This window comes from Falco peregrinus, chromosome 2, assembly GCF_023634155.1.
Source record: "Falco peregrinus isolate bFalPer1 chromosome 2, bFalPer1.pri, whole genome shotgun sequence".
NCBI classification, from domain to species: Eukaryota; Metazoa; Chordata; class Aves; order Falconiformes; family Falconidae; genus Falco; species Falco peregrinus.
Window position 1 is genome coordinate 95463633 of NC_073722.1, and position 22896 is coordinate 95486528.

At 36.5% G+C, this 22896-nt stretch overlaps 2 protein-coding genes across 4 annotated transcripts in view; one reads left to right on the forward strand and one right to left on the reverse strand.

The window, feature by feature from the left end:
- KNTC1 (kinetochore associated 1) overlaps positions 1–7378 on the reverse strand; it is a 41473-nt gene extending 34095 nt beyond the window's left edge. The window contains 13 exon segments of the mRNA XM_055795901.1: positions 78–176; positions 849–903; positions 2193–2305; positions 2585–2637; positions 2988–3081; positions 3978–4088; positions 4320–4354; positions 4891–4968; positions 5595–5667; positions 6000–6115; positions 6519–6639; positions 6747–6889; positions 7263–7378. Coding sequence (XP_055651876.1) covers positions 78–176; positions 849–903; positions 2193–2305; positions 2585–2637; positions 2988–3081; positions 3978–4088; positions 4320–4354; positions 4891–4968; positions 5595–5667; positions 6000–6115; positions 6519–6639; positions 6747–6878 — 1080 coding nt within the window. The 5' untranslated portion in view covers positions 6879–6889; positions 7263–7378.
- A 70-nt stretch (positions 7379–7448) lies between these two features.
- RSRC2 (arginine and serine rich coiled-coil 2) lies at positions 7449–22660 on the forward strand. Of its 3 annotated transcripts, none has more exons than XM_013299322.3 (10): positions 7449–7592; positions 10594–10750; positions 11326–11369; positions 13976–14188; positions 15146–15289; positions 18954–19076; positions 19177–19256; positions 19957–20189; positions 21401–21490; positions 22018–22660. In XM_013299322.3, exons 2-10 carry the CDS (start codon positions 10670–10672, stop codon positions 22195–22197), a joined length of 1188 nt encoding a protein of 395 aa, XP_013154776.2. In that variant the 5' UTR covers positions 7449–7592; positions 10594–10669; the 3' UTR covers positions 22198–22660. The 3 variants fall into 3 exon arrangements, with proteins under 3 accessions (XP_013154776.2, XP_005237672.2, XP_013154777.2); XM_005237615.4 differs by having other exon boundaries at positions 13998–14188; XM_013299323.3 differs by lacking the exon at positions 7449–7592 and adding an exon at positions 12267–12344 and having other exon boundaries at positions 10654–10750.
- Positions 22661–22896: the final 236 nt, after the last annotated feature.

A 22896-nucleotide genomic window follows, 5' to 3' on the forward strand; every position in this document is an offset into this window, starting at 1 on the left:
TAATAATTATACATATTAAGACAAATACATTTCTTCAAAGAACAGCAAAAACAACAACAAAAATCATCTAAACATACTGTGTCAATCCCACTTTGAACAAGCGAAGAAACAATAGATACTTCCAAAGAATAGAGCACTTGCATAGTGGGCAATGCAAAAACCATTAGACTTCTCATCTATAAAAAAAAAAGGGAAAAGAAACAAGTAACATTTTTTCCCCCTCATACACTGGTGACAGAGTGATGTTTGCAGAATCATTTCTGGATTCTTAAGGAGTTAGATGGAATAGTATAAGGTTTTATGAAGAAGCAGGTCTATAATTTGAGAAAGTTTAATGAAGTTTATAGATGTTGCCTCTGTATATAAGACTATTATGTATAATTAGACATAATACAATTATGCATAACTGTACAGTTACATGAAACTGAAATTCTCTTTCAGTTAACTCTGCTGACTTTACTTAAAGGTAGATGCTGAATACAGCAGAGATACTGCTGTAAAGAAATCTGAAGATATATGAGACAATAGTAAATTTTGCTGCTCTCTCCCATCTGCCTACCATTAAAAAAAGCTAACAAACAAACCCCAAACAATCCATTAAAAAAAAACAACCATTTGCACTGGTCACCACCATAAGACATCACAATAGTCCCTCACTTGCTATATCCTAATAGATATATCCTAATATATAGGTGGTCACACTTCAGTTTTGACTTTGAGCTCCTGAGAATTCTGTTCACTCCAAATATTTAGCCATCTCCTTTTATTTTCTTCCTACCCACCGTGCTCTTTTTTTCTGAGTGACTGCATAACAACTAAGGAACAGAACACAGATACAGAGATTATACCTGTTTGTTATTTGGTACTGTCATGACAATCAGTTTAACATTGGCAAGCCCTTGCCTAAAGAACAAGAGAAGAAAAGAAGCAAAATATACTGTATAAATGTTATGTTAAAACTGTGAAATATTCTTGCTTCTGCGTTTTAGAAAATTTAGTTTTCCATGGAAACTAGTACTTCTTAAATCCCTATAGCGCACCCAAAAATAACAGTGTTTTAGCATGCAGAGTGCATACAATCACATTTCTGACATTTTTAAGCTTTTCACATGGATGTAGTTCTTGTTTTTAAACTGGTACAGAGCAGTGGAAAGAGCCAAGAGTCTTGTTTTCTGATCTTAACTGCCATTAATTTATTTCGCATTTTAACCAATACACACATATAAGAATTTTAGCCTCTCCATCTCTCATCCCGGATCTGGGTTCTTCACCCAGTGTACAAGAGCCCATTCACACACAGGGTCGAGATACTTGTCATTGCATGTCTGCACAGAGGTGGATGCTAGGTGGTAGACCCACAAAGCTAGCACACCTCTTAACACATAGTAAAACTTCTTATACCCTTTGAATAACCGTTGACAATCACATTTAGTCACACTTAATCTCCATTGGTTCTTACAATTACCTCCACTTAAAGGTACAGTGTTCTTGTTTTTACTGTGCATGTTCCGTGGAGTGGAGAGGGGGCTTCCTCAGTAGGGGTCGGTCGGTATTTGCTAGAGGGTGGATCTTTTAGTATGCTAATTAGGGTAGTTTACAATAGTTCCAGTAATTTTCTGTTTAGTCTCATTACCATTTGGTTCTCCTTGAATTTATCTTCTTGTGCTCTAGCTTGACTTATTTATGGTGTTTGCTCTTTTCCTCAAGGCCACATTTTGTTAACTGTTTGTAAGGATGTAACTAACATCCTGTTTTTCAAATTCTTTGTTGTTTTTCACCACAGATACTTTTTTAATTTTTTAAAGTAAATAATTCTTGTATCACATCTGCAGAATGAACACCTTGCTATTTATCTGTCCAAAAGACAGAGTAGCTTTTTTTATAACATCAGACCTGTAAGCCATATTATAGACCTGACTTTAGACAAGTATTTCTTAAATGATACACGTTACATGCAAGATTCCTTAACAGTAACAGATAAACCAAGAAAATGTAGAAAGTGTCCAGGTTTTCTTTTCTACAACACAGAACTAAGGACACCTACAGTCCAACTATTTTATGCTACTGACTAGAAAGATTTCAAAGATTTCTAAAAAATCACTACCACAGGAAAAAAAGTGTTTGTGGCTCATTTCCTGAAATGACAGAGAACTTTTCACTTTTCAGGATTGGTGCTATGGCTCTTTACTTACCATAAAACTGGAGAAGAATCTGACTCTGTACTTAGAAGAAATTCTTCAGTATGTACTAAAGGCCAATCGCAAATTAGAGTAAGAGAATAAACATCCCACATGCTTAAAATATTCTAGATTAAAAAAAACCAAACACAAAACAGATATGGTTTTCATATTTTCTTCATAGAAGACACTTTTTGTCTTTTTTGAGCAGAATATTCACATTCCATAGCTTAAATGACTAGGAGTAGAATAAAAAAAAACCAACACAGCAAGATCAATATCCTCTGTAAATATAATAATCTTTACTTTATAAAAACATATTTTAAAGCTATTACTTTAAAAAGTATTTTTATAAGATGGTTCAAGAACACTGTAAAATAAAGGCTAAACCAAATCATTACACATACCTCTGTATCTAAAACAAACAGCAGATTGCCAAGAACTTGAAGCTTCACTGCATCTAAAAAATATCCATAGTCACCAAAAAATTATTATTTTTCTCGATAAATGTATTTGAAGCAAAACCATATTAAAATGTACAACTAAGCACTGGAAACCTACAGATGTTCAACCTCATGGAACTTCCTAGGACTGTGAAAAGTTTAGCTTAAATAGAGTTGTGATATATGTATCCAAGTTAAACTCAACAATTTTGAGGCATGTGTTTTGGCTGTACCTTTACAAGGAGCATTCTATTTGGTCTATGTGCATTTACTAAAAACAGTGAAATAACTGAAAATGTCTTAGTATTTTCTGCAATTAAATATGAATTCCACACTTGTCTATAAAAAGAAAAAACACTTTTTTTACCTTTGATCAGACTTGAATCAGCTAAACTTCGAACAGACACCAGGTTATTGGTAGTGTCTACCTGCCATTTGGAGAGTACATAATCACCTTTACCCTATAAGTAAAGGCAAAGCAAAATGGGGTTATACATTAGAAATTTGGCCATTGACAGGCATGTTTCTACAATTGATTTTTAACTCAAAAAGCTGAAAAACTAACTTAAACTTTATTCCTGGTGAATGCTGATGTTCAGAAAAACACATTTATTTATTTTTAATTTTGCCTTTTTCCTGTCTCCTTTCAAGATTGGCATTTACTATGGTAATTGTTAACAGTCAACATCCCCAAACATTTTTGGCTTTTCTAAAAACAAGCCATATTTCAAAATATCCACTTTCTATTCTCATAGAACATAAAACCTGAATGAAACATACACTGAACCTACTGAGAAAAATTGCATTGAATTTAACAAGCTTCAGTCAATCAGCTGAGAAAACTCATTTCTAGTCCAAAATAACATTTCAAAATATGTCTATATTTTTATTTTTTATTAGTTCCTGTACTTAATTCATGCTTAAGGGCTTTATTGAATTGGGACCTTAATTGTTACCTTTGCAAGCCTTTGCTGAATGTGAACCTGACTGGAAGACTCTTGCAAACTTTAACTTTCTCTCTGAGCTCAAGGAAGAGACTGTAAATAGACTAGCCTGTACAGGCTAGGAACCACAGTGATTTACTAAGGTCATGCATCCAGGCTGAAAATATTTTCCCCCTGTCCATCGTAACAGTGCAAGTTTTGAAATGACAACAGCTATTTCCTTGCAAGAAAAACTACAGACAGACTGCACAACTGATAAACTTTAAATTTACAGTGAAGGAAATTAAAGACAAGAAGTCTTAGTGTAAAAAGTTTATTATCTTCTTTTTAATCCAGCTAGAAATAAATTTTGTGGCAGATCAAAACACCCTCACTGATCACAAAATTGTTACAAACCCATTCTTAGTACTTACCACAATTATCAAATGGATTTTGTTCACTAAGTGAGTTAGCACAAAATCCTGACAGCCAAGGCTGTGATATTCTTCTGTGGAAATGAAAGCTGTCTTTATCTGTCCTTGTAACTTGTGAGGTAGAAGAAGGGAAAGCAAACAAAAGGGGAAGGAAAAAAGTTGTTCATACCATTAGTAGATAAAACCTTGAACTGCTCACTTGTCCATATACAGAAAAAGTGATAATTGCAATTATGAGTTATAATAATAAATGGGTAAGTAGTCCATGAAATGTACAGAACCAAGTTTTGTTACAAACTCTTCACTTAACACATATGTTACAAGTTAGCAGGTATTTCTTACTTGCTTTCCCGTAAATATATCCATCTTGTCAATTGCTACAAAAAAAAAAAATCAGTTAAATTCAGTTAAATAAACTTTTCCAAAATTGAAAAAAACCCTGCTAAATGTCTTATAAAATATTTTAATCCTAATCCAACTATGCTGAAAACCACTTTTGCCAGGATCTTTGACAGGGTCTATTTCTATTCAACACTGTACTGAGTTACAGAAAATTAACTAATGAACTAATGACTATACTTATACAGCATTAAAAATGTACATTATTCCCAATATCCTTCAGTACAGCTAAGATTGGTTATGGCTTAAAATCCTGCTTCCATAGTATTCAGTACTCTCTCTCTAAAGCACTGATTCAGAGAAACTTAAGTTGAAGGAATTATATGAAGAATACAGAAACAGTTTTATTACAGAACTAGTTTGTATATCGGTTTCCGTTTAAAAATAAACTAAGATTACATAGAAAATCCCAATTCAATATCTTATTCCTATTAGAAAGAGACATGGAAAAACTTTTTTAATACAGCTCTCCCTGTTCAAATGTAAATCCCAAGTGGTTGGAAGATCATCCTACCTTCCTGTGTTTCAGCAAGTGGAACACACATAATGCAGAAGAATCCATTGTTTGTAAGAATGAACATATGATAAATACCTAAAAAAAATCCCGATACAAATATTTCAAACTTAAGTATTCAAGAGTAAGTAAAGAGAGTACTTGCTTATAAATAGAAGAGTGAAATAACTGACAAAAAAATAATCTGACCAACAGACTAATTTGAAACAAAAATTCCATCACTTTCAACGAAGAGTAGAATAAGTCTGTACATCTTAGAGTTTTGTTTGAAATATAATTTTTCTATGCATCTGTCAGTCTGCAAATTCTGTTTTCATGACAAAACTACATTTAAATACATTATATTGTGACAGAACAAAACTAGGAAGCACACAAACTACTAAAATCTGAAGTCCGATTGACAGAAGAAGGAATCCTTCCTTTTTGAGCATTTTCATATGTTTAGCACAGTCTCAATAGAAAGAGGTTTTGAGTTCTGAATGTTTGTTGTTTTCTATGACATTTGTAAAATAATTAATAAGAGCTAAATATCTTTACAGGAAAGCATTAAGAAAAGTGCGTTTAACGTCTACAATGCAAAGTAAAGCTGCATCTGATTATTTATTTTGTAGTCTCTTTCCCTGAGAGATTAATATTAAAGGGCAACAAAATCACAAACATTGAGACAAGGGGGGGGGGAGGGGCAGAAATAATCAAATTCTTACCTGCATCTGCATTATCTTTTTCAATAAAGAGATTTAAGTAGGTCTTTTCACTTAAAGATTTTTCAACCAAAATCTAAAACAGAATCAACATAAAAACTATTAGACTATTACTCTGTATTTTATTTTAAAAAAAGAAAATACTAGAAATACTGATCATCAGTTCAAACAGTAAACCCTATTCTTTCATGAAGAATGGGTTCTTGTTTATACATGCCATTCCTAAATATAATTTCCTTATTTGTTACTTATGGGAGCAAAAGTGTCACTTAAATTTGTTCAAACTAGAAGAAATGTTCAAAACACAAGAATGTTTCTATTTTGACATTTGGAAGAGAAAAAAAAGTAGCAAAGAAATTCTGAGAACAAAAGTTTTTCAGCAAAATTAGAACAGAAAAATTACTGTACCTTAGTTAGCAAGGTTTGTTTTGATGGTATGTGAATAAGATGGAAATTGCCACTTCTCTCACCAACCACAAGAAACTGATTTTCTTGACACATACCAACTACATCCACATTAGTATCTGAAAAGTTCCATGGCAAAATTTCAAATATTAAGATTTGGGTTTTATTAATAGATATTCATATTTGAAACACAGAAATTGGGCAATACAGTGTCCCAGATTTCTTCAAAATTATTTATTTTGATTAAACGAAGTACAGGAAAGGGCATACAGGGTGTGGTTTTGGTAGCCATTATTTTCATTGCAGTAAAAAGTTAGTGAGCATTCTTATTAAATTGCACAGAAATACTTAGTTAACTGTATAAAGAACCAGCAATCGTTTATTACTTATTTACTATAACACATCTTTTCACAAGCTAGTTATATATGAATGACACTTGTTATATTTTCATAAGGAAACCTAACATACACATTTGAAAAGTTAGTTTTAGCTTCCAGTGGAATTCCAAAGGACTGAGCTTACCAAACCCAATGTGCATCTGAAGAGACTGCCCAGTACTGTCAAGAACTGCTATCGATCTGTCAACAGCAATAATACTGCCACCTCTTGAGCTGCATGCATGCAACTGCGGATTAACAGAGACCTAAGACGAAAAAGCTTGTTATAGAGAGTAACTGAAACACTTTAGAAAATATGACAAAGGAGCTCAGGTAATTATTAAGAAAAAGACTCAGCTCTGATGAATTCTACCTTTTCTTGGGATGTGATCCGAAGTAGTGTATCCACTTGGTACAATGCAGTTCCACACTCCTGTCCTAAACCTACAGGGAGCCGCCCAGTCCCTGTGTCATCATTTGCAAAAATTTCGATATCATTCCACATGTTTACCTGTGCTAAACATTTAAGGAATATGCTGTAACACAGAGAGCTGTAAAAAAGTTGTATGAACACACACAAATTATTGATTTTAATACTCTATCGTGATCCCTGCGTCTAGGAGGAAGGGTGGTACAATAAGCCTAAAGGCAAACTCCGCGTTTATAAAATACAGAGTTAAGTCGCAAGAGCAATATGGCTCCCAGCCTACGTCCCCAGCGGGCCCGATCGAACGCAGGTTGGTGGGAACAGGTTTCGCGTCCAAAGCTGGAAGAAATTCAGTGCCAAAAAGCCCTCTCCACCGCGCAGCGGCCAACCCTGCCCACAGGAGCCACAACCGATCTTCCCACCTCCTCACCACAGCCCCAGAAACCAGTGACAATCCACTACCGCGCTTCCTCAGCTCCTTCAGGCTTTCAAATTGGCGGGAGCCCCGGCTACGGCTGCGGGCCGCGGCGTGGGCCAAACTTCCTCCAAACGCGAACAGCACCGTTGCTAAGACACGGCCTAATCCTTCCCGCCCCCAGAATGCACGGCGGCTCCCTCGCTCCGCACCGCCTTCCCCCGCCCCATTGTTACATCCGGGCGCCTGGAGGGAGAGGGAGGGCGGGGCGTGTGCCTCGGTTCGCGAACGCTGCGGCCGCAGCTGCTGAGGGAGGTTGAGCCCCTTGTGAGGACTTGTTGAGGGGGAGCGACCGTCCCGGGCGCTCGGTCATGGCGGTAAGTGGTGTTCGCTGCTGGGGTGTTTGGAGGGAGCCGAGTTGGGCAGGGGGCCGCCACGGGGCGGGAGGGAAGAGCGTGTGAGATGGGGAGGGCTGGGTCGGGAAGCTGTGTGCGCGGAGAGACAAAATGGCGCCCACCGCTCCTTCGCCTGCCGGCGCCATGATGGGCCTCGGGGAGGGGGTGGCCGCTTTTCACCCATTACTTCTCTCCCTTTTTCCAGAAGTTTCTGTTTCATTTATTTGGCCTTGGAGAGAAGCGAAGAGGCCTTGTGACCGAGGCCTTATCGTTTCCTGACTGGGGAGAGAAGTATTGTGGCTATAGGAACGGGTGTTAGAGGGACTCTGGGGCGCAGGTTCCCTGGGAGGGGAGGAGGGAGGTTATCGATTTGGTGGTTGGGCCATGCTTAGCTTTCGTTCGTGTGGCTTTTCTTTGCCTGTTATTTTTCTTTGTGTTAGGGGGTCACAGGCCTGTTATTTTCAGCGTCTTCTTACACTCAGTGATTAATTATTTGCTATCATTTTCCGGTTTTTATAGTCAATATCGATAGGAAACGCCTCTGCTGTAGTTATCGCTGTCTTTATGTTCATACACAGCCTAAGAGCATAGCTTTATTCTCTTAAAATTTGTGTGGCCTGGAAACAGTTGAAGATGTTTTTCCCATAATTGAGTTGAAGAATCAATAAGAGGAGTTATCAAACCCGATGTTGTTAATTTGTTTTTGAAGTTACTAAATAGTCTTGAGTGCAAAACCCACCAAACTCCCAAACCAGGTTCAAAAGTGAAAAAACTTTTCAAAGTTGACTTTGAGTACTTTGTGGTGTCTTATCTGGTATTTAAAGTTCTTGTCTTGAAAGTTTGACCAGTGGTGAAACAGAAGAAGAGGACCATAAACTTCTGCAGAAAATAGTTTTTTTGGATAATTTTTTTCGATTTATATAATTTAACCTGTTAAGAGATACATTTTTCTATAAAAGGACTTGGAAGAGTTACGGACTTGTAGTTTTGCACCTAGATTACAGGCACTATCTGTGAGGTTCCCCTAAACCAGTAAGTAGGCGAGGAGCTTGTTCAAGGAAACCCATGAGCTTGTGGCCAATCTAAGAACTGAGAATAGTCTCCTTAAAGTCTGTCAGCCTTTTTTTGCTGTCCTTTTTTTGTAGAGCTGAGAGATTTCTCTAAGGTGCAGTACACAAGGGCAGTAATGAGCAGCAATGTGTATAAATAAGGAGTGATGGCCTTGGAAAATGTGGCAGTGGGCTCAATTTCCCTTGGGTACTATGTTTAAAAATGCAGTTAACTTAAGACTGTTTAGCTGGTATTCTCCTTATCCTTTTCAAGTAACTGAAATGTAAATGTATCGAAATCTCAAAATTTCTCAAACTTTTGGCTGAGTCCTTTGGAAAGGAAGGGAGGGACTGAGCAGAAGGTAGGGGGGCGTAAACGAGCACATTGATGATAGATAATCATAGAATGGCAAGGAATTGTGATGTCTAAGGTCACAAACAGGAGTCAGTTCCTGCTCTATCTAATGCCCTAAAGGCTTCAGGATGGTGGATGGGTTACAAGTAGTATTCAGAAGTGTCATTAAGGCTATAGTTAAAGTTCTGCTGTGAATGCACTTTAAGTGGTCAGTGCTGTTGTCCACATGCTGGTGCGTTTTGAACAAGATATCAGTATACCGTGTGAATGGAGAAATGAACAGCTGCTTTATCTCTCTTAAAGAGAGATTTTACTATAGATGTATCTTTGTACAGAGGCAAATTAATAAGGAATTGGGCAGACTAAACAGTAGGTGAAATCTAAGTCCAAACATCTACTTGTAGCATGTTATGAAGAAAGTCTACCATTAATACACAATATATTAGCAACAAGCTGTAATATCTGTTGTAGTTTAAGAAAAACTAGCTACTCTGTTTTCAAAGTCATGAATATAAATCAGCATTTGAGAGGTTTTGACATGTCTTGTTAGTTTGCAAATAAAAGGGCAGCTGGTAGAAAAGCATGCAAGTTAAAGTCCTCAGCTATACTATACTGTCTTCATTAATAGCATTTCTGGGCCAAATTATGTCAGTGAGGTCATCTGCATCTGTACAGTGTTCAGAAAGTTTGATCATGACTGTCTACATGATCAGAACAAGAAAGACCAGTGAATCTGTAAAGGCATTAATGAGAGCACATTCACCTTTTCAGTGTGTACTTTTTCGGTTTCTTTCATTGCATTGCATGGATGTTGTACACATTTACTTTTCCCAGCATTGAATTACAATGCAGTCTTGATTACTCTGCACAAGATAAGTTTCTGGGTTTAGTCCTCCTAGGCCAGGGTTTAGAAAGACTGGGGGGAGCATCTGGTTTTTTGTCATTAAGAAAAATGATACAAAAATTCTTGGGACAGGTGAATGTGACCTGTGTGTACTCTTATGCAAATACACTTTTTTTTAATAGAGATACTGTTTGAGGTTTTCCCTTATGCAGTAGTTAGGTGTCTAACACTAATATAGTATATCTAATTTTGTTTATCTTCAAAGCTCATTCAGTCCTTCAAACTACAGTGGGGATTTTGTGCTCTGCCTCAGTAATGCCCTAACTTCTGAGGTGATTTAGCTCTGTTGGGACAGCATTGATGTTAAGTAATCTTAGTCATGCAAATGTTAAAAGGTAATTGACCTATGAACAACACCATTTAGAGGGAACTTTGGATCAGAGTTTAGTCTTACTCAAAAGTGCATGGAAAAAGTACAGTCTAATGTAGTGGGAGAGCAAAATGTTGCTATATGTTAGTTCTCCTTATTAAAGTCTTGAAAAAGCAATCTATGCAGTTACACAGTTCACTGGAAGTCTATCAAGCTATTGCCTAATGAATAATGGGATGGCTACTCAGGAGATTGTCTTACAGAACATAATTTTAAGTGTGTCTTCAGAGGAAATACTAAGTATATAGGAGTGAAAAACAACAAAACTTAAGTTTTTTGGGTTTAAACATTCTGTCCTCTTGTAGGGTAGTGATACGGAACGAGATGGAGTAGTCCCAGAAAAGTCCTCTCCAGAAGGAGAGAAGAAAAAGGAACAATCAGATGCCTCTAGTTCTCCCAGAACATCAAAGCATCATTATTCAAGATCACGCTCACGGTCAAGGGAAAGAAGACGGAAGTCAGGTATGAGCTTCATATAAGCAAAGTTGCATAGTAATGTTCTGGTGCATGCTTGTAGAACATTTTGGAAAAAAATATGTGGATTTAGCTCTCATAACTTTTTAGAATTGGGGAGAAAAAGAAGCTTCTAATTCTGGTTTTGTATCTTGAATATGTTATTTTGAAGCCTTTCGATTTTAATGATAGAAGTGATAAGTAAAAAGGTCCAGGTAATATTCAGGGCATTGGGGGACAGGGAATGGGAATGACAAACACCACCAAACAGAAAACCATACTACTCTGTCTTTATTTTAATTAGGTATGCTTAGACTGGGATATTTTTGCATGGTTGTAACAAAAATAAGGTTACCTGGCTGAAGAATGACACTGGAGTATGACATGGGCTAGCTTGAAGAAATGCAAAGAGCTCTGAGTAACAGTTAGAGGTTGCTTTCTGCAGTAGATATTTGGATAGTGCTGTTTGTTTTCTAAATCTCTATTCTTGACTTTGGGGGCTGGAATAACTGAAAAAACTAGAAAGGTGACAGCCAGCTGATCTCCATAACTTGGTAAATAACAATAAATATTTTCTTTTCCAGATGCTGAAGGAAGAAAACACAGAAGCCGGAGCAGAAGCAAAGAGGTAATTAACACTTTGTAGCGTTTAGGTAATTGTACAATACATCTTAAAAAGTATCTTGTAGTAATGTACATATGTGTAAACCTATATAAATGACTTTATGGTAAGTACAATAAATTGGAAACTTGTAAGCTTAAAAATGGATATGGAGATCCTTTCATAGTGAAGCATGATTGCAGCCATCATGTTGACAAGGTAATAGTTTTATAGCTTTCAGAAACTAGTAACTTTAATTATTTCTTTTTTCTGGAAACAGCCAAAGGAAAGAATTCATGTGGAGAGGTAGAATGGTGTTCTTGATGACTTTCACAGAGCTTCCATTAACCAAAAGCCTTGGGTGCCTTTATTCCTGGCCAGTGTTCAGGACTTTCAATGATACATACCCATCTACTTAAGTATATTAAAAATAATACCCCACCTGACTGAGCTCTGTTTATTGCATCCTTTAATTGTAAAGACTGTCATAGCTTGACAAACAAGCTGAGTCAGCTGGAAACATGACAGTAGCAGCAAAAATTTCGGAGGGCTGTCTCTTTTTTTTTTTTTTTTTTATAAATGTGTGTGTGTGTGTGTATGTAGGGGAGTGAGAAGAGACAGCATCAATAATACCTTGAAAATAACTGGCTTACGCACCAGAGAAGAGATGAAACAAGCAAACCTGGAGCGTCGAAGTAGTCACAAAGAAGCTTAAGCCATGTGGGGCAATAGCAGGCTGGGTCAGATGAGGGACTTTTTAACTTCTAACCTAGGTCAGGAACATCTCCTTCCCCTGTTCCAATGGAAGCTCTGTTTGAAAAAGGAGGATTAAGAAAAAAAAAGAAATAATCTAGGAGAGTTTTTGTGAAATTGAATATATTGTTTAGCTCACATGATAACATTTCTATAATAAATCATACTCAGCGTGCTAATGCGCGAAGAGACTGAACTGAAGACGCTGCAGACTCAGATAGCAAAATTATAAGCCTACTTCATGATAAGGTAACTATTAGTAATTCAAATTCATATTTCCCTTAAAAATATCTTAAATCCGTTATGGGATATAATGGTGGTTTATTACTAAGTGTGTGTCTGGAAGATATGATATAAAAAACCCTTGTAAATCTGATTTTAATGATTAAAAAAAGTCCTTGCTTAAAGTTGCATCCAGTGTTTTGCCATGTTGTTGGATCTAATCTTACACAATTTATTTAGCAGTTCCTAAATTTCACAGAACGAACAGATGAGGAATAACATCCCACAGTAGATTAACTGTTTTCATTCATTTGCAAGAATAAAATTTTCTTTGTAGACTAAATACTGAGTATCAGTAATTCTTTCTAATATGTATACCGGAACAACTACTTGTGTAAATACATACTCAAAATTAACATACAGGTAACATCCAAACTTCAGATGTGTTTTTATGTAACAACTGGTTATTCAAGGAGCTAACAATAAAACACTGTAAAAACAGGAAAAAATCTAGTATTATTGTATACTTGAAGCACTATAATCAAATACGTTTAGAAATTGATATATATTCATAAAGAGTTAGAAAGGCTTGGATAAGTGGGTGTAAAATAATTATAGCATCTTCGCCAGACTTTTGAGAGCAAGTTAGGATTATAGGAAAGTTTTCTTTGAGTAGATAACAGATTTAGATAAGGAAAAAAACCGCCCCAAATTTCTGAAGAACTGGGGTTTAGTCTAAAAAAAAAAATATCATGCCTAAATTGTGACTTGAAACAAAATGTTATTTAAACATAAGACTTAAGTAGGCTATGGTTTTCTGCTAGAAAGATTTCAAAATAAACTGGATATATTAAGAAAAGGTGTTGATGTCATGACTTGGTCTCTAAGGAAAACACTGGCAAAAATCAAGCCTGACCTTGCTAAATATTTTTGGCATTGCAGCTATAAAAAGGAATCTTTTTTTTTTAAGAGGCACTGCAGGAAGAAATTGCGGTATAGTTGAGCAGCATATCTTTAATTTAAAACTACTGTGGGAGGTCTCAAAGTGATGCATGTTAGTTTTAAATACTAAAAATGGGATGTCAACCGTATATCTTACTACTTTGCTTTTTAAAAACTGTTGGAAGTTACTAACTGAGGAGAGTTTTGCTTAAAAAATTATTTAATGATGGATAGAAAACTTTTAGTTCTAAAAGCAAAGTAGTATATATCTGCAACTATATATGAGTTTTAGTAACTTTCTACATGGTAGGCTTAAGCAAATATTAAATATTTACTACAACTGTGAGTGTTTGTGTATATATATGCATATTCATAAATTGTCAGGTAAAGATAGGTACTTACTATATGTTTGGAATGAAGGCAGTAATGAGAATGACAGTTGGTTTTGTTACAATGCTGTGAACTCTTATGTGGAAACACTGTAAAGATCCCTTGATGGATGCTTTAGAAATCCTTTATAGACAGCGGGGAGGAGGGAAAAGTGGGAAAAATTAAGCGTGCATTTGCATCTTTGGTTAGTTGGTGGCATTAGGTAAAACTGCCATCGCTCATGATTGAGTCACACTCCTAAGGTTACTAATGTTGCATCACAACTTATCATTTTTTACCTTCTGATACCCATACTAACTCTCTTTGTTGCACTATTTTCCTGAAAGAACCAACTTCTTCTTAAAACAGGCAAGAAGACATGAATCCAAAGAGAAGTCCTCCAAGAAGCACAAATCTGAAGACCACAATGACAAAGAACATTCTTCTGATAAGGGAAGAGATAGCCTAAATTCATCTGAAAATGGTGAGGATAGACATAAACGCAAAGAGAGAAAATCATCAAGAGGGAGGAGTCATTCAAGATCCAGGTCTCGTGAAAGGTAAGCTGTTTTACATGTTGTTCTCTTTTAAGTGCATTTACAAAAGCAGTGTTTGGAATTTGTGTAGACTTCTGAAGTACAGCTGAATTATATACCAATCTAATTTGACTCTAAAGGATCAATTTATATTGCATATTCCAGTTTTCATTGGATAGTGCATTTGCTGCTACTTAAATAGTTTTAGACTGGTTCTGAGTAAAAGTATGACATATCTAAGGCTTTATATAGGTGATCTGTCTCACGTTTATAGTTGGTATACGCAGTATAGAAAACTTATAAACTGTATCGAATGTTAATTGTTGTCAGTGACAGGGAAGAAAACACACCTTCAGTAATGTCAGGGCTTTTTACCTCTTAAATCAAGAACTTACACAGAGGCAGTGCTGTCTAAGCCTCCACGCCCGGTAGGCCACCTAGCACATTCTATGGTAGCAGAGTTGCTTGAGTCAAAGAAGTTGCTGCCAGAACTCGTCAGCCAGCTCTGCTCATAGCTGAGGGATCTGTAGCAAACATGATAGCAAGGAATGACCTTCAGCTGAGGAACTGTGTGTCACTCATTTGGGCATCTCTTCCCTAAGGTTTTGGAATGTTATGGGGAGGAGGAGAGTTTTGTTGCCTTGAATTTAAAACTCTGCATCAGATTAGTGTGGCTGTGTATTTGTTTTGGGGTGTAGGCTTTAATGAACAACTAAATGGCTGTATTGATGAGTGTGAAACTCTTGTTTAACTTGCTCATCTCTTTGTGGCTGGTGGTAGTGTTTGGTTCCTTTTCCATTTCATCTCCTAGTCTTACAACTTAAACTGTTCCAGTCTTGAACTCTTCTGTGTGTAGTTTGCAGTCTCCCCACCCTGCCTGATGCATTTTGCCCTGTGGTGACAAACCTGTATGTAAGTCCTTAAGTGGAAGCTGAATTTAAACATGAGAATATATGTAAGAATGTGGGACATGTGTTTCAGACGTCATCGTAGTAGAAGTCGTGATAGGAAAAAATCCAGATCTCGAAGCAGAGAGAGAAAACGACGAATAAGATCTCGTTCTAGATCAAGATCTAGACACAGACATAGAAGTAGAAGTAAAAGCAGAACTAGGAGCAGAAGCAGGTAAGTGTTAACTTCTGTATATGCTTAGTGATGATGTTTGGTAGAATATTCTGTGGTGGGCTGATGTATAGAAGAATGATAGGTTTGCCAGTTAATGTCTATTCAGTGTAACTATATGTGTTTGTCTTTTTTTCTCAGCTGTATTGATGTAGTGGGTTTAAGGACTGGGTAGTTTGCATACACATACAGGAATGTTTGTCCTAGACAGCTTAAGTGTCTCACACTCTCAGCTTTACGTAGCATGGTTTCTTGTTAGCAATTAGAAATACTTAACTAGTTATTTCATGAGTGTCTTATAAAACCATCATTTTAGAACTTATGACTGATAAAGTAGAAGGAAAGTAATTAATATTTTGGGTAGTAATGATTACCACAGTTCAAGCTCTTTTTGGTTTCTTATACTGTAACTGAATGTACTAGTTTAAATAGGATATTTAAGTGAGGAAAAACTGAAGAATGAGGTAGAACTAACCCAGTCATGTGCTTAACACGAGTAGTGTGGTTGGCAAAGCACTACTTCAAAAATACTATTGATAGTACTTTGTGTATATATCATAAATGGGAAGTTTAACAGGGCATCACTGGCTGTCAGAGCAGATACACTGATCAGAAGCTAATGCTGATCAGCTCCATGAAGTTAATTTGGAAATTTGTCTTGTCTGTGAACTGGCACAGTGTAGTGTTCAGGTGAATTTTAAGTCAGATGGACTATTTCTGATCTAAACGTACTATTCTGTGTTAAGTGATTACCAGCTTCTTTTTGTCAAGTTCAACATGAGAATATTTTTCTCTTGATCTTGGATGCTTCCATTTCTTCCTTAGATTCTAGAAGCGCATATTGAAACATTGCAGCTAGACACATACTGGCTTATTCTGAGTCTGACAGAGTTGAGATGCATGCTTAACCTGGATTGTGCTAGAGATGAGGTTTTCATCCCTGTATAGAAGTTAATGTTTTACAATACTGATAATTTTGTTGTAGAGTTCCAAGTCTGCTTCTACGTGTCACCATTGCATTCTTAATGTTCTGTAGGATTTTCTGAATGAGTAAGCTAAAATGTGACAACTACAGTTTGTGTATTTCCCTCCTACTTGTTTAAAGTGAAAGTAGTAGTTTGAATGCAAATTGGTGTCCCTTCAGACCTCCCAAGAAGGTGTTGACAGTGTTCCAGTTCATTTAATAGTATTTTCACTGGAGTATTTTAAATTGCATATTTAAAGGGTGTAGAAGTTGGTTATGACTACTCAACATTACGCTGGATCATTGGAGACTTAAGAATCCAGCACACTCGTGTAATGCTACAACATCACTTGTGAAACTGTTAAGAAGAATTATCTTTCTGAAGAAGTAGTTGAATTACGTGGTTTGTCTCGTACTTTATTTTGGCATGCACTTTCTATCAAACTTTCTACTGGGGTGAGTAGAGCTGGGTCTTCAGTTGGTATACGTTATTTGCATCTAATGGTATTTAAGCCACCTTCAGCATGATTGTAAGGCTTCAGTTCCCTGTTATTTCTGGTTATTATAGGAGATGTGCACTTACTGTTTTTAAAAGTCACTTTGAACATTTTGTGTTTAATGGCTCCCTGAAAGCTTTGCATCCCAGAATAGTGTTTTGCTTCTGCAGTGGAATTCAAATTACCTGAAACAGAGAAGGGCAAATGTGTGAAGAAAAAGTGAGGGATAGTCACTAGCCTAGGAATCTCTTCAGCTGGAAATACGCCTTGTTGGATAGTGATGGACATACTGCAAGAATCTGTTTCTTTTAAGTACACTTTTGTCTCACAAATCTTAGAGAAGGAAAATGAGGTGTAAGATATTTTTTTTTAACAGTAGACTAGAACACTTCATTGAGTTCTGGGCTCAGTTGAAGCCTTTGGAAAGAGAATTAATGGGGCAAGCCTCAAGGAAGTCTTCAGAGCCAAATAAACATGATGTGGAAACTGACCCTGTTAAAACTCACCTGTGAAATGAATTCCCTCCTTTATGAAAGGAATATTTGTTGTGTCACACTTAATAGGCTGTGACAGAAGCATTTGTAAATAGTAGAGCCTGACTTTCTCTTGATGGTTCTTTGCATAATCTCAAGCTCACATTTTCAAGTGATTTGTCCTCAGTAGCATTTAAATTAAGCTTTTGTTCTGTGAGCATGTAGACCATCCTGGCAGTTCTTTTGTGGCATTGCTCTAATTAAGTGCTAGGTGGAAAACATGACACCATCTGCTTGTTTCAAATGGAAATACTTAAATACAAAAGCTCAAATATTTATTTCCTTGATGTTTACCAGTGCAATAAAGCATCAGACCAAAGACAAGACCAAACTACAATAGTCAGCACGGGGAAAAATGAAGGTATCTTTGAAACATGCATTACATCTTATCTCAGGAATGCAGATCTGTCACTTCCCAGTGCCTGAATCTGCATCTTGTCATCTTCTATGAAAAGATAAGTCTTGCCTCCTTTGTATTCTACCAGATTTGTCATGTAAACAAGGATATCTTTTTTTTTTTTTTTATAACTTCTATCTAGGTTTCATGGTGTTTGTAGATGCTGCCCAAGCTGCAAACAGAAGAAACAATATCTGAATGCCATTTAAAGTGGCTGTTGTCAAGTTAGCTATTATCTGAAGTTAGCTATTATCTCAAATGGTTGCTAATAACATTTAAGTATAAAATTGCAGAAACATCTTTGTGCATCTCAACTTATGGTTTATGGCAAATCTGGGAAAAATGCAAGTGATATCTTCTGTAATTTAAGCTTTGCTGGACACTTCCAGTATCTGTGACATCTTTGTTGAAAACATCAGAGGCTTAAACAGGGATAAACCCTTATCTCTTGAAATGTAGATGTTAGTTTTGAGCAGCTGCTGCTTAGGTGGGATTAGATGTATATGTCCCCAGTAGAAGTCATGCTTATGAGAAGGTGGGGAGAAGGCTAGTGAAGGATAATTTAATGGAATATGTTGGTATTTTGCTTAAAAAATACATTTTAACTGGGTTCTTTTCAGATTGTCAGGCTCCAGATAACGCATGCTTCATAATTCTGTGCATAGTACTGTCCCCAAGAGCAAACCTGAGACAAATCATGTGTTTAAACGAGCTCTCATGTCTAGCTTGATAGCCTTCCTCAAACAGTTGTCCAAAGCACATTTAGTGAAGAGTGTACAGAGGGGAGAGAAATAGTGATTTCCCTGAGTACTATGCCAATTTTTAAATCAGGCCTCCTCAAAATGCTCATTTTAATATAATTGTAGTGATGTGAGACCTTTTACAGTTTTAAGGCGTTCTTGTAACTTGATCCATTTTACAGTTTTCTTGCCATTGACTTTATGGTAAAGTTCCATGATGTTTTTTTCTTGTCAGTTTTTAGAATGAAAATATCTATAGCATATCTGTTTGTTCTAAACACAAAGTTTAAGAGGGTAAACAAATGCCCAGAATTACACATTCTGTTACATCTTAGTTGGAAATCCTCAGTTTTAACTCTGTCTGTTACAAGGCGAGTGTGACTGTTACACTGTTCTAGTACAATCTGTGAAAGCTGTTCTTGAGAACTCCCCAAACTATTCAGCAATTTTTCAGAGTTGTGATCAAATAATGTATGAAATATTAAGGTATATACGCACCTTCACTGTTACAGCAACTCTCTTAAATTTGGTTACAGAGAGCGAAAGAAAAGAATTGAAAAGCCCCGAAGGTTCAGCAGGAGTCATAGCCGGAGTCCAAGTCCACCACCTTTTCGGGGACGAAATACAGCTATGGATGCCCAGGAAGCACTAGCCAGAAGGTCAGAAATTGTTACTATTTTAATGATACATGACATAAATAAGATGCTGCTGCTGATTTTGCATGTCTAAATATTTTTATTCTCATGCACGCACTTCTAGACTGGAAAGAGCAAAGAAACTGCAAGAACAGAGAGAAAAAGAAATGGTTGAAAAGCAGAAACAACAGGAAATGGCTGCAGGTAGTCCATGTATATTACATTAATTGCTAAGCAATAGTGTGAGTGAAAGTTGTGTAGGCTTATGTGCTGAGTGTTACGGTCTTGTCCAACAGATGTGCACATCCTGTTTCTTTGTATAATCGTTAACTTGGTTCATATATAAGAAGGGCAGCTAGAACTAGGAAATGGTTAAAAGAAAAAACAAAACAGAAACAAACCAAAACCCACACACACACCCTCAAAAAAAAAAAATCCAGCAAAAATAGTCAGAATTTCTTATAGCTTACAGAGTGTACAACAACAATGTTATATGTTAGGCTGGTAAATGTTTTTGTGATGGTCATTGGACCTTCCTTTATGCATCATTAAGCAAGAGTTTGAAAGTTATTACCAGCTCAGGGCTATTTAGAAGCATGAGATACATTAGTTTCACTTCTAGTTATCTTTTACTAAAATTAAGAAACGAGTCTCCAGTAGTTTACAAATAACATGTATTTTTATCATGCAGTTGTTATTTGGATGTTTTCAATTTATTTCTGGTTAAAGGAAATGTTTGTGGTTCTGTTTTAGTTTATTTGGTTGGGGTTTTTTGATTGTGGTGTTTGGTAAGGGGATGGGGTTGGTGGTTGGTTGGTTGGTTGTTTTTTGGGTTTTTTTTTTTTTTCCCCTCCCCAAAAGGTCTGAATGTATTGTCTGATAGCAAGTAACCTTTCTTCTACAGCGGCTGCAGCCACTGGAGGGTCCGTTATTAACGTTGCTGCTCTTCTGGCATCGGGAACACAAGTAACTCCTCAAATAGCAATGGCAGCTCAAATGGCGGCACTACAAGCAAAAGCACTAGCAGAGACTGGAATAGCTGTACCTAGCTATTATAACCCAGCAGCAGTGAATCCAATGAAATTTGCTGAGCAGGAGAAAAAGCGGAAGATGCTTTGGCAAGGCAAAAAGGAAGGGGTAATGTTGTCTTTCCTTACTTTCTTTAAACTTAAAACTTCATTAAGTTATAGGATGCTCTATTGACATTATTTGCAGCAAAATGACTTTCATACCTGTTATGAAGTTCCCTATTAATAGCAGCCCAAGGTAGAACTTGGAGTGAAAGGACTAAGATAACTAGACCTTCAGTGACAAATGGTTGTGACACAAGCCTCAGGAAAACCCCTAATGTCATGAAATATTAGAGGTATAAATTGGATCTTGATGATGCTTTTGTCAGTTTGCCTACAACTTGGAACTAAATATCAAATAAAGGTGATCTCTTTTTAGTGAAAAGTGATGGGTAAGGTATAGAAACTGTAATTCATAACTTTCTGTGACTGTAGAGATTTTTCATGTGATTGTTCTACCTCGTCCAATTCCAGATCTCAAAACCAAGTCTGCAGTAACATTTCAGGTGTGGAGTAATGCATTATTAACTAGCAAAAGTTATAAGTACAAAGAAGCCTTCAGACTTTTATGCTTTGTCAAATAAATGCTCTTGCAATTAGTGAAATACAGCCCACCAAATAAAAAAAGGCTCTGGTGGCAGTTGCTTGTTCAGAAAGTCACTGGATCTGACTACAGGGTTTGTCTGCTGATACTATGGAAAAATTTGTGCTTCTGTATTTGTGTTCTTGTCTTTTGATGTGCGACGCTGATACGGAAGTGTTTGTTACATTAGATTATCATTGTGCATCTGTTACGTAACAAGCTTATTTAGCTTTTCACACTGTTTCATAAGATGTGAAAAACTGAAACTGGTTCACGTGGCACTGATGGGTAGTGGCAGGAAGGGAAGAAAAAAACATTAATGCTGTTCAAGCAGTTCTTCCTGAATTGAGCTGTGTATTTTAATTCTAATACGCAAATCTGTTTTTCTGCAAATCATTTTTTAAGCATTCATTCTGACAAGGTTTCCAAACTTTATGGAAACGAGTACAGTCTACCCAAGTGGAGAATATACTTCCATTTTGAAACCTATGGTTAAGTGGCCTTCCCTCACAAAGAGTGTCTGTGGGGGTGCTGCAGGAATATCAGATGTGACTTGGGAACCTTTTAATTCCAGCTGTGCTAGCACTACATGATGGGCTCATTTTTAATACTGCTGTTTCGCTTGCTACTGAATTGTGATACTAAGAGAAGCCTGATGTAAAAAGGTGATAATATTTATTTTTTTACTCATACAGGATAAATCACAGTCTGCAGAAATATGGGAAAAACTAAATTTTGGAAACAAGGACCAAAATGTCAAATTCAGAAAACTGATGGGCATTAAGGTAAAAAGTTCTGAATATGTAATTTTTTTGTTAATTGTAGGATAATGATTCCCTTTTTTAAAGTATACCTTAACAAGTAAAGATGTTAAGTTAACCTGATACTACCTGATGTAGTTAAGAGCTTTTAAGTATTTCTTACTAGAATTCACAAGCAGCATCTAAATCTGAATTCAATTAAAATTCTAGAATTTTATTATGTTTCTGGCTAACAAGACAACTGTTATGATCTGTAACAGTGGTAGCTGTGAGCAGTATTCATAATTGATAAAACAGTATTACTTTGTATAGACAGGTTAATTGAGAGACACTTACTTGATGAGTTAGAAGGAACTGGATGAAGGTGTCCTGTACATGTTTCTTGACAGTGAGAGGAAAGCTATGCTAGAATGTTCCAGCAATAAAACCAAATAAGTCAAATCTTACTAGCTTTTGAAAGCAACTAAGCAAAATGATGATTTAGGGCACGTGTAATATATGAAAACACCATTTCCTACCCAACTGTTTGTTTTCTTCTGTCTTGTTTCTAGAGCGAGGACGAAGCAGGCTGTAGTTCGGTTGATGAAGAGAGTTACAAAACACTGAAACAACAGGAAGAGGTTTTCAGAAATTTAGATGCACAGTATGAAATGGCAAGATCACAGACTCATACGCAAAGAGGAATGGGATTGGGGTTTACATCTTCAATGCGAGGAATGGATGCAGTTTGAAAAAAAAAAAGGGCAGTTTTAAAGTTTGGGACTATGGAAGGTTCTTGTTCAAATGTTGGGTCCTTGTTCACCAAAAAGCTAGTACTCTAGCTTGCATGGGTGTTGCATTGACTTTAATTTATTGAAAAATACAATTTTTTTGTAAATATCAGAACAGTGATACTGGTGTTAGTGTTGTTATCAGGTTATACCCACTTCCATTAAACTTGACAGAACTATAGAAGGACAGTATTTTTTAGTTAAAGTTCTACTTTTCAAACCAAGCAGCAGATGGGATGAACTCATACATGGATATTTCGTGTCCACTGTCTTGTGTACTTTTGTACTTTAACCTTGTACAGTTATTTTCAATTCTTGAAACATGAAAGAAACATTGTGTAGATGTTATTTAGCAGTCTGGGCCAATAGGCACATAATCCAGTGCAAAAAAACCTGGTTAATAATAAAGACATTTTTTCTCTAAGGTCTTATTTAATATTAAGTTGTCTTTTGGGCCATGCTGTCAGGAAGCTAGTTTAGAGATGTCAAAAAAAATAATAATGTGAGACGTCAGAAATAGTACTTTGCTGATTTTGATTTAGGGTTTTCCTAAGCTGAGGAGATCTGCAGAATGGAGCACAAATCAACGGTGATGAGTGCTGAACTCTTTTTTTTGTTGTTGTTGTTGTTTTTTAATTGGCAATTTGATACTTGCAAATT

Excerpts from the sequence above, each read along its gene's own strand:
- RSRC2 (XM_005237615.4), top strand. Across the intron at positions 11,370-13,997 it reads GCCGGAGCAGAAGCAAAGAG|GCAAGAAGACATGAATCCAA; the intron begins GTAATTAACACT and ends TTCTTAAAACAG. Across the intron at positions 19,257-19,956 it reads ACAACAGGAAATGGCTGCAG|CGGCTGCAGCCACTGGAGGG; the intron begins GTAGTCCATGTA and ends TTTCTTCTACAG.